The sequence below is a fragment of the Diabrotica undecimpunctata genome, chromosome 3 (assembly GCF_040954645.1).
Source record: "Diabrotica undecimpunctata isolate CICGRU chromosome 3, icDiaUnde3, whole genome shotgun sequence".
Classification (NCBI taxonomy): domain Eukaryota; kingdom Metazoa; phylum Arthropoda; class Insecta; order Coleoptera; family Chrysomelidae; genus Diabrotica; species Diabrotica undecimpunctata.
In genome coordinates, this window is record NC_092805.1 from 20016719 (window position 1) to 20034773 (window position 18055).

At 35.3% G+C, this 18055-nt stretch overlaps 1 protein-coding gene across 2 annotated transcripts in view; it reads right to left on the reverse strand.

Annotated features, from left to right (window-relative positions):
- LOC140436525 (uncharacterized) overlaps nucleotides 1–18055 on the reverse strand; it is a 100025-nt gene that overhangs the window by 74587 nt on the left and 7383 nt on the right. For both annotated transcript variants that reach the window (XM_072525411.1, XM_072525410.1), the window contains exons 4-7: nucleotides 12650–12818; nucleotides 5359–5544; nucleotides 3994–4247; nucleotides 3654–3843 (exon numbers count right to left, since the gene is read on the reverse strand). In XM_072525411.1, coding sequence (XP_072381512.1) covers nucleotides 3654–3843; nucleotides 3994–4247; nucleotides 5359–5544; nucleotides 12650–12818 — 799 coding nt within the window. The remainder of the gene's footprint in view (nucleotides 1–3653; nucleotides 3844–3993; nucleotides 4248–5358; nucleotides 5545–12649; nucleotides 12819–18055) is intronic.

Consider the following 18055-nt stretch of genomic DNA (forward strand, 5'->3'; position numbering starts at 1 on the left):
CGAAGCGACTGGCAGCAGGAAGAGTCGACATTGCCGGCATTCTTGTACCTCTCTCGAGGAGAGGGAACGCGGCTACACGAAGCGAGAAGGCCGACATCTTTGTGGAACTTGAGTTATACACCACGCATCAGAATTCTAATACATATTAAATCAGTGTAAGAATATTTTGTCTGTAAGAAAGCTCGAACTGTTAGAGAATTCTGATTGCCGGTGTCCCCTCACCTACCACAAAGGCTCGGCGGAACTTCTTGCCCGTAGAGGCCGGTATCTCAATCAACTCCTTAAATACGAAGATGTACTCTTGAAACTTGAGATCCTCTTCGAGAGCGGCGGTTGTAGATCGTCCAGAAACCCCTGAAAACCAGGAGGACGCTACGGCCGTACGACATGGCGCCCAACTCATATCACCATATGGGATGGAAGGGCTTGTCAAAATGTGGCCACTTATACACTCCCACGGTGCCTTACAGGGGGCCTTCGACCAGTCTATTCGAAGTACCCTCTGCGTATCTTCCATCTTATTTCTTACACAGGAAATAAATGAAACTCGGTTTAGGAGGTGGGCAAGGCCCAGCCACAGAGTCTAAAATGTTCGTAGAACTGGAGCAGCGCCCCGACATCGGACTCTCAGGGTGCAGAGACCCTATTTAGGAGCCGAGACTAGACTGATCCGAGAGCTGAAAAATGTCGCATATTTATAAGTATATTAATATTTATACGGCATTTTCAGATCTCTCGGCTAATAGAAAAATATAAAGATGTTCAAAGGCGGGGCGATGCGCATCAGGGTGCGTATTAGTCAACGACTAAGGCACCAGGATGACATGAGGTCCGTCCAATGAATGCTAAAAAAGAGCCCATGAAATCAAGATAATACCTAAAACTACATTTCAACACGAGAGGACATTATTTTCAGTGATTTAAGTTTGACAACTTTACCTGCTGTTTGCAGATTAGTGAAGATTTGTATTTGTAATGAGCTGCCAGTTACAAACAAATAAAGTATAAGCAAGATAATTTCTGCAACATTCATTCTTTGTTCTTATTAACTATCCAGCATTAAGTTCGATACAAGATGGTGTCAAATGCAAGAACAATTATTTTGACATGTGGCTTCTAGATTAGAAGTATTTATATAGGTACTTTAATTCAACAATCTACAAGACTCTTTATTTTATCTCCATAAAAGGTTACTTTTTTAATTGAAAATTCCTTAAAACGTCTTTGACCTACGAAAACGTTTTAATTTTGATTTCGATTTTAATATCCTATAAATCGGTAAAATTTTAAATAAACCAACGACTTGCAATTAAAAGTTGACACATATATACACTTTACACAAAATATTCGATAAGTATCTACTTCCTTAACACGTATTTGTTCAATGTTATCTCAATCTTTTGAAACAGATAAAAATCCAACTTCCCCCGGGCTACATTGAAAACACTCACCTTTGAAACCGCACACACGTTCTTAAAATTAACACCAGAAACTTGCACCTCCGTCGATTATTCAAACACAAAAACAAGCAAATACTTTGAAGGAAGCGTGAAAAGAACTAAAACGGTTAGTTATTTCGAAAAAAAAAAACATATCTACAGCGCTAGTATTTGTAGAAGAAAGATAAACAACTCTTTATCTGTACAGGATGTGAAGGAGTCTGGATCTAAAGGAGAACCACGATAGTGATTCTTAAAACAATGACTAATGCACCAATTTTGCATTGTTTGAGGAAATAAGATCATCGAAAAGTTATTTATAGAAAAGAAGTGGATTTGATTTAAAAAAATGCGAAAAATGTTCCTTGTAATCAGTGAATACATGTTTGTTTAACGGTGACAGTTGTGATTCATTTCTATTGTATTTAAAATAACAAGTTTTGTCGATATCCAGGTTTAAATAAAAAGTAGATTATATGTTTTGACTGTAAATAACAATAGATTCATTAACAAAATATATGATTAAAATAAAGTGGACAATTGAATTATTAGTAGTACATGGGGAATGAACCAGTCATAATGAATTAAAAGTAACTGAGCTACTACATATATTTAAATGAGGAGTCAGGGGAAAAACAATCTGAGTATACAAAAACAGTTTTCATGGAAATCGAATTTTAATGTTTCAAATTAAAACAAATTGCTGTAACTCAACCGTATAAATCAGTAAATTTTTTCAGTGGTACGTTGACATGTTTACAGAGGAAAAATCAAGAGAAGACAAAAAAATATTTTATTTGCGAAACATCATACAAAAAATTGAGTGTGCTAGCATGGAACATGAACGTTCTTCCCCAGTACATTCAAGCTTCTGCGTTTCTTCTCACAACATGTTTCTTCCTCCGAACTTCCCTCCTGTTCAGTACCTTGTAAATTAGTGTAGAACTTTCTAGAGTTTACGATTTCCAAATATTTGGTCAAGTGGAGAAGATCTTGTAACTTAGCAGCTTTGCTAAGAAACATACTTGCACATCCCGAAAGTCTCCATCAGGGCCACTCCTAACACGATAGGAATAAGAAGCAAGAATAGGAGTCCCTGTACCCACTCGAATTCATCGACGCATAACTTGGAGAGCGGTTATCAAACCACCTAAATACCGATTCTGATCGTTGTAGTTAACAACTTCGTTGAATTGAGTCAAAATGCGTCGCCTTTCGGCTGCATTGACGTTCCCAAAACAAACAAAAAACGGTGGCACTTGCAATCTGGCTCTACCTCATGAGTGGTGACTCTCAGAAGTTTCATAACGTCAAGAACACGGCCTGTTCTTCTTCTTTTTTAGCAGCAGTCCCCACATCTACATCGCTACCACTAGTTTATATTTTAGTTAGTATGTACTCACTACTTTACTATTGATCAAATAGAATTAACTGGCAAATTAGAACACACCAACGAAGTCGCTAAACTAAAAAAGAGAATCACAGAAATGCTGCACCCGACCCGACCTGTTGAGACAGAGAGGGGGCGCCTTCGGACCATGACGGTTATTCCCTCGCAGCGCGGACTAGGATGGTTCTTCCCCAGTACACCGCTTAATTTAACATTTAAGGATTTAACATAATAAAAGGACTGTAAATGTTTTTCCCTTTTAATTCGTACCATCCGAAAATAATATGTATTCATCACTAGAAAACTTCGTCATCTCAATTTCGACCAAAAAGGGACTATGATTGTTTTTCCTCCTGACTCCTCAAATATTATATTAATATGGGGTTAAGCCACAATTGATTGTAATGAAAATTACATTTTTAAATAACGTTTATCGTTTCGATTTCCACTGCGGAAATAGTTTTTAAAAAAGATTATTTAATAAATTACAGGAAAATATATCAGCAACAAGTTTTTTGTAGGTTATGTTTTTCAAAATTGATCGTTGACTTACTTGGCCTTGATATTGTAGACAATAGCCTTCTTTTGGTTAATAAAATCTGAGCACGGTGTTTTTATTCTTGGAATAAGAAATTCTGACTGTTTTGTGTGTTTCATTTGTTTGTATAATGTGTGTTTAACGTAGATCATATGGTTGTGTATTGTGTGTTGAATATGTATTAGCAGCAGTACCTGCTGCTTATATATTTACCTATTGTATCTCCATATTACTCTATTATTATCCGTATTATATAGAAAAATCTTAACAATTCAAATATACTAACCTGTTCAATGGACGGATGAGCTCTTTTATTCGTCGGTGTACCACCCGATATGGTGTTTCGTCGCTGTAAAATAGGCCTAGGCTTCAAAGGATACATACGGCAACTGGAATCCAACGGACTATCTGGAGGTTCGCTATCACTACTGCTCAATTCTGTTTCAGCATCGGCAACTTCAGCTTCATCTTCACTTCTGGAATAAAGCAAAGGAACTTAGTAATAATGAAACTCTGAAGTATTCAGTTCTGGCAGTTAGAGCTATAAAAGTTGCGCTAAAGACCATTCTAAATCGTATTTCTTGAACGGTCCTTGGGGAAATAATGAAATGAGCACGTATACTTACTTGGATATAGTAATGGGTGGTAAATTGATAATAGGAAGCAGTCTGGGAGACGGGATGTTTTCGTTCCATCTCGTAGACCAGTTTTGGCCGTTTCTTTTCCTACTTGGCAAGCGATATGGTTTCATATATATCTGACCGTATACCTTCGTATGTCTTGGTCGTTTCTTCAACGTTAACACTATCTCTGGCGGCGATTCTTGTAGTAGCATCATCACTTTCTTCCTTTGCCAGCCGACTACAGTCTGGTAATTCACCTATGTAACAAAACGAAAACATTCTTAACCAACTACAAAAATAATAACAGGAATAACGTGAAGCTTAAATATTTTTTCTTTGATACATCAGTTAGTTCTATAGAATGAAATTTATTATTTTCACCATAGGACAAAGAATTGACTCATATCAGCTCACAATAAAAAAACACAATTTGGTAGCAGAAAGGTTCTAGCAAAAGAGTCTAAGGACGAGTGGGAAGCAGAGCCCCGTGAAGGGAGCTCCCAGGATATAGGAAACCCTATATGGGAGCCGGAGTAAGCGAGTTTCAGCTTACAAGCGAAGCAGTAACATCTCCAGAAGATGCCAACTCCTAGTGTTGGCGAAACGTCGAGAATTAATCTCAGAAGACAACGGCCTAACAGCCCGAACAAACAGTTTAACAAGTTAGACGATGGCCGTGAAAGCCTAACGGATTTTATAAATTTTAGTTTGTTTCAAAAAACTATTACTCAATTAGAATCAAAGTTGTCCTTGGTAGAAAGCATGGCCTTAATAAAAGTAATTAAATCAGCTTAACAAAATGTTAAAGGTAACACTGGAAAAGATATTTTTCAAAAATTTTAAACAATTATTCAAAAAAGACAATGGTTTTTAGAAACTTACTGAGGAAGCTGACGTTCTTGTTGGTAATTTTTGCGAAGAAATAGATTTAGAACCAAATATTTTTGTGAATTTAAAATATAAAATAGTCAAGAGTTTTTGACAATAAAAACGCAACGCTTTTCAGGTGGATTTGTAAATTTTAATTTAGTCGCCCACTTTGGGTCAGTTCCTGTTTCAGTTCCACTCTGAATCAGTTGCTGCTTTATTTGCTAGTTTTGGCGTTGCTACAAACCGTGGTTACTACGGGTTGCCACAAAAAAACTAACAATTCTGGAAGGAATCGTTTGTTATCCAAGGAGCTTGTAATTTAGCGGCAGACTTGGACCGAGAAGAAGAAGACGAAAGTCAACACGGACACAAACAGCTGAAGTTAACTGAATCAAACTACGAAAGAGACCCATACATTGAAGAAGCATAGTGCCTATAACGAGGATTGCTCGGTTCAGTTATTACATTACACAATTTAAATCATTCAAAAATACTCACCTGCACGATTTCGTCACCCTCTTCAATTTTAGAACTGCCATGTGCTGGGGAACCATGTTTGATTTCTGCTATTTGATGTATCGACTGGTAATTCGGCAAGATAAAAAATCCTAGCTCTTGTTCTTTCTTTTTTAATGTAGCTAAATCTAAGGAAGCAGGTTGTAATATCATCGGATCAACGATTTCCTGAAAACGGAGAGTTTCGAGTACCTCTTACATTAACGACTTTGATAAGATGATTTCATAATCTTAATTATATCATGGAAAGGGTGCGGCTATATTTGATAATATATTTTATTTAAATATATAAATTATATCTTAAAACAAGTTGCAAAATTGTTTGAGGTAATTTTTTTTCAATGTTAAGCAGCTAAGGAAGAATAACAACACATCTTTACTTTAAATTGTATAAATCGATGTAAAATGCATTATACAAATCAATCTAAGCTAACTTTACATAAACAATTTACAATTGTCTAATATTTGTTTGATCCACAATCCTGATCCAGTTAAGTATCAAAATTATTATTTATTTAATAACGCATCGACCACGCAGGGTCATTAGCGTATTTAGATTCATGTGACAGTTGATATAAATAATGTATATACGTCTTTAAACGATCCATCTTAGAATTAGACAAAATAATATCAAACATACCAGCCCTAAGAAACCCATAGCTGTATTCATTACTGCATGCATGCTGTCATAAGTATGGTCTTAAGATCAATTGAAAGAAAACTACTAGAACATTTGAAAGAAAGATACTACGTAAGATATTCGGAGCGGTTTGTGAAAATGGAATAAGGAGGCAGATATACCTTTGAACTGTATAATATCTATAAGCATAAGTTTGGTAAAGACATATTACCAATATAATCAAGTGAAACGGTTTGCAGTGATGCATGATATGTAGTCCGGGCTGCGTAATCGAACATGGTAAGAAAGATTCTAACAGCGCAGCCGCTGGAATAAGTCGGAGCAGACCAAAGCTGTGGTGGATAGAAGGGCTAAAACAGGGTGCTCAGAAGATCGGTGTTGCCAACTGGAAAAGCCAAGCAAGGGACAGAGCAGAATGACGCAGAAAGCTTGAGAAGGTCGAGGTCCTTTAAGAGCTGCAGCACCGTGATGATGATGACGAGGTAGCTACTAAACGAGCAACTGCAAACATGCTTTGCAATTGCTTGAGAGAGTAGATATCTACAAATACCTTTGAAAACTTGGTTAACGTCAAGACATGTATTGCAGTGCAGTCGATATATAACTTTACAGCGATGCCTTTCAACGCTGCGTGCTTCTTATTCTACTTTAGGGCATTTAGATGTAGAAAATAAAAAGGTATCTCTAAGTAAATTAGCCATAAAATGAAAAAGACAGTAAAGATTCCATTTCACGTACAAATCGTCTATGTATCTGTTTATACGTATTTCGCTTTAATAAAGCTCATCAGAACAGTTATTCATAGGCGTTCTCAACGTGAAAAATAGATCTTTTCTGTCTTTGGGAAGCAACGATAAAATGGCTTCGAAACGGACGCAATAGCGACATCTGATATTAAATCCGTAAAATAGTTTCGAAACACAATTCAGATTTCTGCTTTAATCTGAACCTTCTATAAATGCAAGGTATAACAGACGTTGATAAAGTTTTAGATTCCCCATGTCTCTATTAACATTCAATGGCAGAACTTTCAGTTACAACCAAAAAATCTTATCCAGCTTGTTAAGTTATCTCTGAATAGCTATATATCCAGAGTACGGATAGGTAACAAACTCTCAGAATCTTTCGAAATAAGCAGTGGCCTAAAACAAGGAGATGCGCTCTCACCTCTTCTCTTTAATATCATCCCGGAGAAAGTAGTAATAGTAGCACAACTTAAAACAAAATTACTGAGAGTAAATGGACCAAAATTACTACTAGCATAGGCAGATGACATTGACATTGTGGGAAACACAGTCACCAATGTGAAGGAGACTTTTAATAAATTGGAGGTAGAGGCAAAGAAAACTGGTTTACGGGTAAACGAAGAGAAAACCAAATACATGTGCATCAACAGACAAAAGGGACGAGATACAATAGGGCAAAATGTTACAATAGACCCATATAACTTTGAAAGCGTGGAAAGTTTTAAATATCTCAGAGCAACAATCACTGCAGATAACGATATTGCGGAAGAGATTAAAAAAAGAATTCAGGCAGCAAACAAATGTTTGTACAGCCTCCACAATACTATTAAATCTAAAAGCCTAACACGAACATCAAAGATTAGAATATATAAAACGGTAATTAGACCGGTGCTCATGTATGGGTGTGAGACGCGGACCCTGACCAAAGAAACTGAAAGAAAACTTAGATGTTTTGAGAGGAAAATTCTCAGAAGAATCTTTGGGCCTTATCACGACATTAATAACAACCAATACCGAATGAGAACAAATGCTGAGGTCAAGCAGATATATAGAGCGAGCGATATAGTCCAAGCGATTAAATCTCAACGTCTAAGATGGGCTGGCCATGTCCATAGACTCCCTAATAACCGCCTTGTCAAGTTAATATGGGAGGAAGTCCCCACAGGAAGAAGGCCCTTAGGGCGTCAACGAATGCGATGGAGAGACAATATATGGTCAGATCTAAGAACAATGGAAGCAAGTTGTGCAATCAGCCAATACCCACCCCGGGTTGTAGTGCTACGAGAAGAAGAAGAAGAAGAAAAGATTTATTAAGGTACTATTAAGATATGAGTGATCTAAGACTGCTTCCGTTTCATACGGACCCAAATTCATTGGTTTAAGGGCAGTTATAAGTAGTTGTTCTGATCCTATGACAAAAGCAACGCCCGGTATATTTATATATTTAAAATTAGCAAACAAATTATCGTGCAACCTTCATTACCATTAAAATTATCTTTGACACTTCTAAAGTAAACATTGAATCATTCTATTGACAGTATTTTATGTATTTCAGAATATTATGTGCTATTCGCTATTTAAACAAATTATTGCAAACTGTTTTAAATTGTTTGTAAATAAAGACCCATTGACACAATCTAATCTCACATGAGATATTAGTGATGTAATTGAAATACTAATGAGTTATTTTGGTTTATTTACTTACATTAGAAATTTAAATGTATAAAGATGTATGAGAATCAATGAAAATATTGTTTTAAGGTAATATTCAGATTATCTCTTGTCAAAGGTCTACTACTATTAAACAAATTTTAATTTATTTAATTTATTAATGTTTGTATTTTGAGAACGATCTCCGAAGTGGAGATTACTTTTAAATGCCACAAGTAAATAGCTGCAGAACAATATTGTAATTATTAGGTTTACCTTAAATAGTATCGAAACTAACACTAGCGTTATAAAACCACAACTAATATCGGACCAACATATTACTTCCAAGATTATTAAAAATCCATATTTAATTCGAAATATTTTCCCAGGTTCTAGTTCGACCTCTAATTTATTTCATCTACGAGTATAGCGATAAGATGAAAGCTTTAATGACCTCTCGATTTTTATGATAATTTATTATTATAAGAAAGTTACTGGTCCCACAAAGGAGATCAAAAAATATTCAAATGATGACATGTTATATGAATTCTTGAATATTATTACACACCTGGACTGATTTTTATGATTTTATTTTATTATTTATTGATTTTAAATAACAAAAATATTTAGATCAATCGACTTAAAAAGCAAAAAATATAAATACACAATATAAAAATTTAGACTTCACAAAAATATAAATGATGTAAAGTTACAGTGGTGACAAATGGGTGGATCGAGAAGCTCAGGAGTCACCACTGCCGGTCCTAAGCCCGGTAAAGGAGGAAGGTTGGGCAGTGGGCTGACAACCCGCTCCCGGAAAAAACACACTGTTACGGAAACTGAACATTTACCTCGAAATACAGGAAGGAACTTTCGGAAACGACTCAAGCTACGAAACATGGAGTATATATGTGAAAACTGGAATGTGAGGACACTAAACAAACCAGGAGCTCAAACCGCACTTCTGTAAGAACTAAAAAGATATAAGCTCATGATTACTGCTCTTCAGGAGACAAGATGGCTGGGAAAAAGTGTCAGGGACACTAAACGCACACAATTCTATATAGTGGGACGGAACAAGGAAGCAAAGAATGAGGAGTTGCATTTGTGGTGGATAATGATTTTAATTCAAAAATCATAGACTTCCAGGCAGTCAGTGAAAGGATATGCAAGTTAAGAATCTGCACCCACTTCTTCGACCTAACAATGATAAACATTCACTGCCCAACAGAAGAACAAGAACAACATACAAAGTAAAGCTTCTACCACCTGCTGGAGATAGTATATGACAATGCGCTCAAAAATGACATCAAAATTATAATGGGTGATATGAATGCTAAAATAGACAAGGAGCCGCAGTTCTATGGCACAACAGGAAAACACCCACTGCACAATGAAACAAGCGAGAATGGGGAGTTTTTGATAAATTTTGCCACCAGTAAAAAGTTGCACATGCTTCCCACTTAAAGACATACACAAAATCACATGGATTTCACCAAATGGAACCACAATAAATCAAATCGACCATGTGCTGATAGACAAAAGAGCAGCCAGTAATATCTCAGATGTGAGAACACGACGTCCTCGTCACATGCTGTGGATCAGACCGTCTTTTACTCCAAACCAAATTTAGATGCAGAGTTAACAAAGAAAGAAACGAAAGACAACCAAAAACAAACTGGACTTGGAAAAACTGAAGATTCAGGAATGTAAAGAGAAGTTCGAAGAAGAACTCGCAAATTAGTTAAGGAGCTAGAACTGCACTCCATAGAGGGCAAATGGAATAATATCAAAACAACAGTACGGAAAGCGGCGGCGTCCACCCTGGGAAACAAGAAAAAGGCGAGAAGAGGAGCATGGTTCGATGACGAGTGTAGACAAGCAATAGAGGAAAGAAATGAAGCACACAAAATGTATATAACAAAAAGAACACGGGAAAGACGAACATCATTTTGAAGTCGCAAGACGGAAAGCAGACAAGATATGTAGAAATAAAAAAAGAGTATGAAAATTTACAAATAGAAAAAAAATGGAAGAAAACTTCAAAAACAACGAAATTAGAGGGGCTTACGAATACCTAAAAAAGATAAAAAGTGTGTGTAAACCTCAAACAAGTCTATGTAAAGATGAAAGTGGGCAAATAATCAATGACCAACATAAAGTCACAGAAACCTGGAAGCATTATTTTCAGACCCTACTTGGTATACAAGTAGACATGGAGAGCTTATTTTGCCCTCTCCCATATATTTCGGTCTAAAAATGTCCACCGAAATACAACGATGAGAATCTATAAAACCTTAATTCGACCAATAGCATGCTATGGCAGTGAAGCATGGTCCTGAAAGAAAGATGCAAAAGCAAACTCGACACATTCGAAAGGAAAGTACTGAGAAGAATACTAGGACCTGTGAGGGAAAACGGAATCTTCAGAAGTCGATACAACAACGAGCTTTATCAACTTTATAAGGAAGCACCACTGTCAGACTTCATTAGAATACAAAGATTGCAATGGGGCGGACATGTGATAAGAATGGGAGAGGATAGGCTGCCAAAAAGAGCACTTAATGCTAGAATGCATTCAGTGCTCCGGAAAGAGACCGGTTGGAAAGCCAAGAAAGCGCTGGGAAGACACAGTAAACAGCGACGCACAAGGAGTCCGTGTATGGAGAAGATAAGCCACAGACAAGCAAGGGTGGAGGCAAAAAATAAGGGAGGACAAGACTCAATTTGGGCTGTAGTGCCGTAGAAGAAGAAGAAAATTACACAACCACAAAGTAAAACCTGAAAGAACTAAAACGCAAACATTCAAATAAAAGTTAATATAAAAAAAAACATGAATAGAAACTTTTGATCCTCTTTCCTTTTCTTTTCCTCCCTACCTATCTCCTTTTCTCTCGTTATCTCTCTCCCTCTATTTACCTATAATACTTGGACGATAATACAATAATTGTTAGTTTATTTATTTTCCATATTTATCTTTCACAGTTATTAGAAATGAATTTGTTAGGCAATGGAAACGTATGCATTGATGCACAAGTACAAATTAATCGATTTTTCTCGAAAATGGCACACATGATACTAGGGTTGTCTTTTTAGTTTTGCATATAGCCATAAAGATAAGATATATATATATATATATATATATATATATATATATATATATATATATATATATATATATATATATATATATATATATATATATATATATATATATATATATATAGACTTACAAGCACTTTATTGCTTTTCAAAATATGTCCCACCACTCGATGCGATCGATACACTTTTGCATACGTTCAAACCTATTGGTAAAATGGTAAAACAGTTATTCCAGTCTTCAGTTGACACCTGCAAAATAGCTGTTTTAAAGGTATCGATGGCTTTTTCTTGCGACTGGAATCGCTGCCTACGCATTGAATTCTTGATCTTTGAATCAATGTTCACCGGGATTGAGTATATTACAGATGCTATCAGAAAGCCAATCGTTTTGAAGGTAGCTGAATTAAACCTATGTTAGGGCGCCATCTTTAGTGCGGTCTAGCTCACTTAAAAAGCTCTTCTTACATTAGGACTACGTCCTATGTTTTTTTCAATGTTTCAGCAGTAACAGTTAAGACGAGCGAGACCAACTTTTGTACCATCTCGTAGGTAGTCGTCCAGGCTGATGAGGAGTGTTTCGGTGTTTCCTGGCACTGAGCCTTTTGGCACTTTTGTCTAACCGATCGTCTTACATTCTGTTAACATGGTTTCTCCATTCTCTTCGTTTGTTTATTGCCCATCCTACTACTTCTTTAATGTCACATATTTCTCTTAGTTCTTCATTAGTTTTACGGTCATTTTATTAACGGCCTTAAAAACATTGTTCGATGAGGTTATTTACGTCAAATCGACATAAAATGAATTCCAAAAGTTGTAGTTTTCTTTTGTGAAGAGCGTTTAGGAAAGACTGTATATGTATACAGCCCGTTAAATGTATGTATAAGGGTGTCAGTATAACCCTTAAGGTTCATTCGCACATGCCAGTGATATGTACGCGCATTAATAGCATTAAAATAATATGTGCGAATAGTCACTGGTGCTAATGCCACTCGCATGCAAGTATACTCGCACAGCTCTACTTATTAAAAACTTAACAGTTAAAATAAATATCAACGGACCGACATTGCAAACCTACAATTTCCAAACGATATACAGTTATAATAAAATATTATGATTGTTGATATTGTTCACTTACCTGTATAATGTGGTCTGCAATTTTAGCTAGTTTTTCACAATTTTTTCTAATAGTACATACAGGTTTTTCGGAAAATATTCCTCGATGAGCGCTTGTAGCCATTTCGAACCCTAATTGCAAAAGATTTGTTTTATTATCGATATAATCCTTATCGCCTGCAAATGGCGACCTGAAACAAATAACCATAAAAAGGAAACTAAACTGTTTAGATATATCTAACAAGCATTATTTTAAAACTCGGTCACTATATTTTGATATTTGCCACACGCATTCTAGGTAGTTACAGGGGTCAGGAAGAAACTGGAGGAATTACGGAAATATTCGATCATATCTGCATTGATTTGCGAGATCGCCAACGTTTTACTGTAATAGTTGGGTTTTTTGTAGAACAATAATAAGATCGGTAGTTGACTATGTAAGTCAACAGTATGGATCATCGAAGCCAAAGCTGTAGAACCCACACGAAAATTGAGAAGACAACTAAATTTTAACAAGTTTGTCACAATAGGCATTTCAAAATTAAAGAGTGGAAGTTTCAAAGGTGCTAAGTGCCAAAACGTCCTAACAAAGGCGCTAGGTGCCATTCCTAATACTAAACTTTGTATAGAGACTGTAAGACTATTATGTTTAATGTGATTAAAGGATACAGTTTGTTGCAATAAGTGAATTTAAAACCCGAAATTACAAGCTTTATAGACACTGACTTCATTTGCAAAAAATACAAAAATTGCATATAAGAGCTGCATTTTTCACCTATAAAATGCATTTTGATTTTTGTCTATCGGACACTCTGATAAAAAAAATATCAAATTTTTACTGTCGAGTTAATACAAATTTTATATAAAATTGATTACTCCGGCATAACTGACATTCAAAATCGCCGGTCACTTTAAGCCTTGTTTTTTTTCTACAGAAAAAGTGTTAATACACATTTTTGTTCAAAATTATCTCAGTTACATTTCTTCTTTGATACATTTTTTTCTACGGCGTTCAGATTCTTGATAAATCAATATTTTCCGTTCCTTCACTCCCTACGAGGGGAGTTTTAGGGAGAAGTCCGGCGAGGAGTATAAAACTTTTTTGAGGTCCCAATATTAAAATTTTCAGAAAAATTCAGCTTGTTCGTATGATTTTTAGAGGTTAAGTGGAGTATTTTTTTGTTCCAATGTATGTTTTTTTTTTATTTTAGAACACGTACTAATTATATCGCGAAAGCCAGTTGTCTGCACTTACGTTTCGATTGATGTTGACAATAGGTTTGGAAGGTGAGAGAACAGATCGTATTCGTTTTGAGATTTTTTTCTTCGTCAGACAAGTAACTACTATCAGATTTTTTTCGTAAATGTATGTATTCAATAAATATTTCGATCTGGCACCTGTTAATGGAAGAAATTTAAACTCATATTTATAGGGTTTGTTTGGCATGTAAATCGTAAATTTTGATCAACCACGAAATAATATCAACATTTCATCAACACAAGCTGTCGTTCCAATTGAACACATTTTTGAAAATTTCAGAAATTAGTAGAGATAACATAAATCGAAGTAAAGAATGCCATAAAGACTTTAAAGAACAAAAAATCAGGGGGACCAGGAGGAATCGTTAATGAACTAATTAAGTACGGAACGGACAAACTACACAGAATTATACACGAAATGTTCAGTAACGCTATAAACCTGAACGAAATACCAGATGAATGGTCCAAAGCATATATAACCTCGATACATAAAAAGGGAGATAAGAAGAAATGCGGGAACTACAGAGGCATCAGTGTGATAGCATGTATGGGCAGGTTATATGGAAAAATACTGAAAGAAAAACTGGAAAAATCTATCTCAAATAAAATCGGAGAAGATCAGGCGGGGTTCACAATGAAGGAAATCGGAATAACTCAGAGGCTAATAGAAGCCGTAAAAACCCTTTACAACAACAACAAGGTAAAAGTTAAAACCGGCAATCAATACTCCAACGAATTTAAGACCACAAAAGGCTTATTGCAGGGATTCTCTACATCTCCGACACTGTTCAAGATATTCCTCGAACAAATATTAAAACCATGGAAAAGGAAATGTGAAGGGATGGGAATACCAATCCGGGACAACTTCTTGTACACATTAAGCTTTGCAGATGACCAAGTGGTAACGGCTCAAGATGAAGAAGATCTGTGCTACATGTTCCGAAAATTAGAAAAGGAATACCCAAAAAATGGACTGGAAATAAATCTAGAAAAGACCGAATATTTAACAACAGAGCAAGAACCAGTGAGAAACTTGGAAATGGACGATATCAAGAGATAACCAGCAGATTATCACAGACAAGAACATGTATTAAACAAATGAACGGGGTACTGTGGGATAGACAGATTACCAGAAATACAAAGAAGAGAATTTATAACACCTTGGTACGCAGTATAATGACCTATGGAGCAGAGAATTGGGTAATAAATAAACGAAACAGGTCCAAAATCACAGCAACTGAAATGGAGTTCATGACAAGAAGCTGCAGAGTGACAAAAATGGATCGCATCAGAAATGAGGAGATAAAACGAAGAATGGCAGTAGAACAAGACATACTCAGCTACATCGAAGAAAAACGTTTAATTTGGTATGGACATGTGAGAAGAACAGATCATACAATGTGGATAACAAAGATTTCAGATTGGAGCCCAATAGGAAGGAGGAAAAGAGGTAGACCCCGAAGATCATGGAGGGATAAAGTGGACGAGGCCATGGAAAGACGAGACCTTAGAGATGGAGAATGGCAGAACAGAAAGGACTAGAGACGTTGGCTGAAAGAAGGAAGGCGGCGACAGCTGTAAAAATCCTTGTATAGATAGATAGATCTGTTTTTAGTTTATCAATTCTTGTGTCAGGGTCATCAAATCGCAGACTTAAACACGAATTTGCTTTCAGATGTTGCGTGATATGTCACGTATTTGTGATACATCGAAATATGTCTCTTCCTAACTCATTTGTAGTAGCAAATATTGATCTAATTTGTTTATAATTTCATTTATAAATTGCAGTCAACAAAAGTAAACCAATAAAAGCTTTGAGTTCTATTTTATTCATACTACGAAGATCACTGGACAATATATTAAAAAATTTTGTTCTTTGTCCAGAAACACGTATATTTGTCCATTCTAAAATAACTGCAAGAATTTCGCCATCAAACAAATGATTCCGATCTTTTTCAGGATTGGAAGAATCAGTTCTTGAACATTTTTTAGTCCAGGGCATTTACTACAATATTATGTTGTAATATGTGGATTGCTCTAGGATTTACAGTTTCTTAGACAATCCACAGCGATTTTTACCGTTAAAAAATGTTTCACGTTCTTCTTCAGCTTTATGTTCTTGCTCAGGTTGATGTTTATCTTCATCATCTGCTTCGATTTCACTATCTGTACCATGGTCACTTATTATAAAGTCAATGCCAGAATCGACATCGATAAACATTTTACCTTCTATGAGGGCCCAGCCATATGTTTATTTGTAGATGTATTAGCTGTTAATAAATTAAACAAACCTTGAGCTACCTTGAGTATGAACCGATAGGGTGCTTGATTCAGAAAAATATTGAGAATACGTCTGAGAGACCTCACGTCTGTCATTACGAGTTAAAACAAAACGTAAACAACTAAGCAAAAAATTTTATTCTGTTGTGATATCATCGCGTTTTTATAATTATTCGCTTTCCTCAAATATCTCGTTATAGTTCAGGAAATGGAGCTCGAAAAAAGTTAAAACCTCGCAATTTTTTCGTCCTGCATGGATTGAGTTGAAATTTTAACAGAAGGTAGGTGATAGCCCAAGGATCAAAATCTATATCGAACCGAAGTGCGCTGAAGGGTTTTAGGGGTGAAAACTACCCCTAATTGTCAAAAATTATAAAATAACATTAAACCTGAATATGGGTAAGATTTGGTTTGAATTCGTTAAATAATGATTATTTTATACTTTTGAATAGAGTTCCATCATATTTCAACCCTTAAAAAGCAACCCTTGTTAGAGATTAATTTAAAAAAATTACTAATTCTAAAAAAATAATTTCGCCTTGGATCGATTTGGACAAAAATTTGGATTTAAGCTCAACTCACCCTCTGCTTTATAGTTTATGTCATGCCGATGAACCCTGATTGTTCTTAGGGGTGAAAACTACCCCTAATTTTCAAAAATTGTAAAATAACATTACAAATCTTAAGATGAGTGAAATTTGGTTTGGATTAGTTAAATAGTGATTTTTTTTATACTTTAAAATACAGTTTCATAAATTTTCAACCCTTAAAAATCAATTGTTATGAGTGCTATAGGTGAAAACAATTTTTTGCCAAAATGTTGCAACTTTTTACTTTTGAAAATCACCCTTTACAACATTGCAGTTTTTATAAACTAATTTAATAGATATAAATTGAAAAAAGTAGAATTAAATACAAAAAAAATTATCAACATAAAAAGGCACCATATATTCTTATACATTTACATAAATAGTTGAAAATATTTACATTTATAGGTAAAACAATTATAATATTAATTTTATTCGTCATCAATTACATCTTCATCGTGATCTATGTCATCCTCATCTTCTTCAATTATTGGTGGACTATTATTGCACCCTTCACCTGAGCACCCAGAACAAGTAGAGTTACAGTATAAACCAACTTTTCTGCACCCACATGAAACGCCGCATACTTTTTTGCATTGGCAAAAAAAAAATTTCAAAGTTCATCGGGTGCAGGTTGTTTGTTCATGCGTACGGGTAATAACAAACCATCCCCAATCTGTTGCTCTGATATTTTCATAGCCAAGCCACTGTTGAATTTGGTAATAGCATCTTTTTGAATGCTCATCTAAGGCATCAACAGTGGGCAGAAGGAATGATAGCTTAACCGCACAGTTTTTCGTTGTAGCTTTGATGAACTGTTCGTACCGCATCTGCTCGAGAAAAGCTTCCAAATCTTTTATAAAAAAAATTAATTGGTTTTTTTAACGTATTTCCTTCATTTTAACGATAGAGTGTTTCTTCAAAAACGATTTTGTAGAGGTTTTTAAGAGCTACAAGGATCTGTGAATTAAATCTTTTTGGAACCCTTGGTTTTTAAATGGGGTGAGTTTAAAGGGCTCGAAAAAGATGGTGCTTGATCGTAAATCGATGCTTTAAACGGTTATATCTGGCCAAATATTCATTGTACAACAAATCTAAATATAGGAAATAGGAAAATAGGAAAATTTTAGTCATTAAAAAAGCTACAATTTAGTACATTTTTATTTTTTTCATATATTCAGTATTTTCGGGGATATTTAAAAAAAGAAGGGTAAAACATATGAAATTGTAAATCGTTTCTCGCTTTAAGCTGTACTTTTTCTAAAACTAAGCATTTTAAATGGGTCAAACTTCTTGGACGT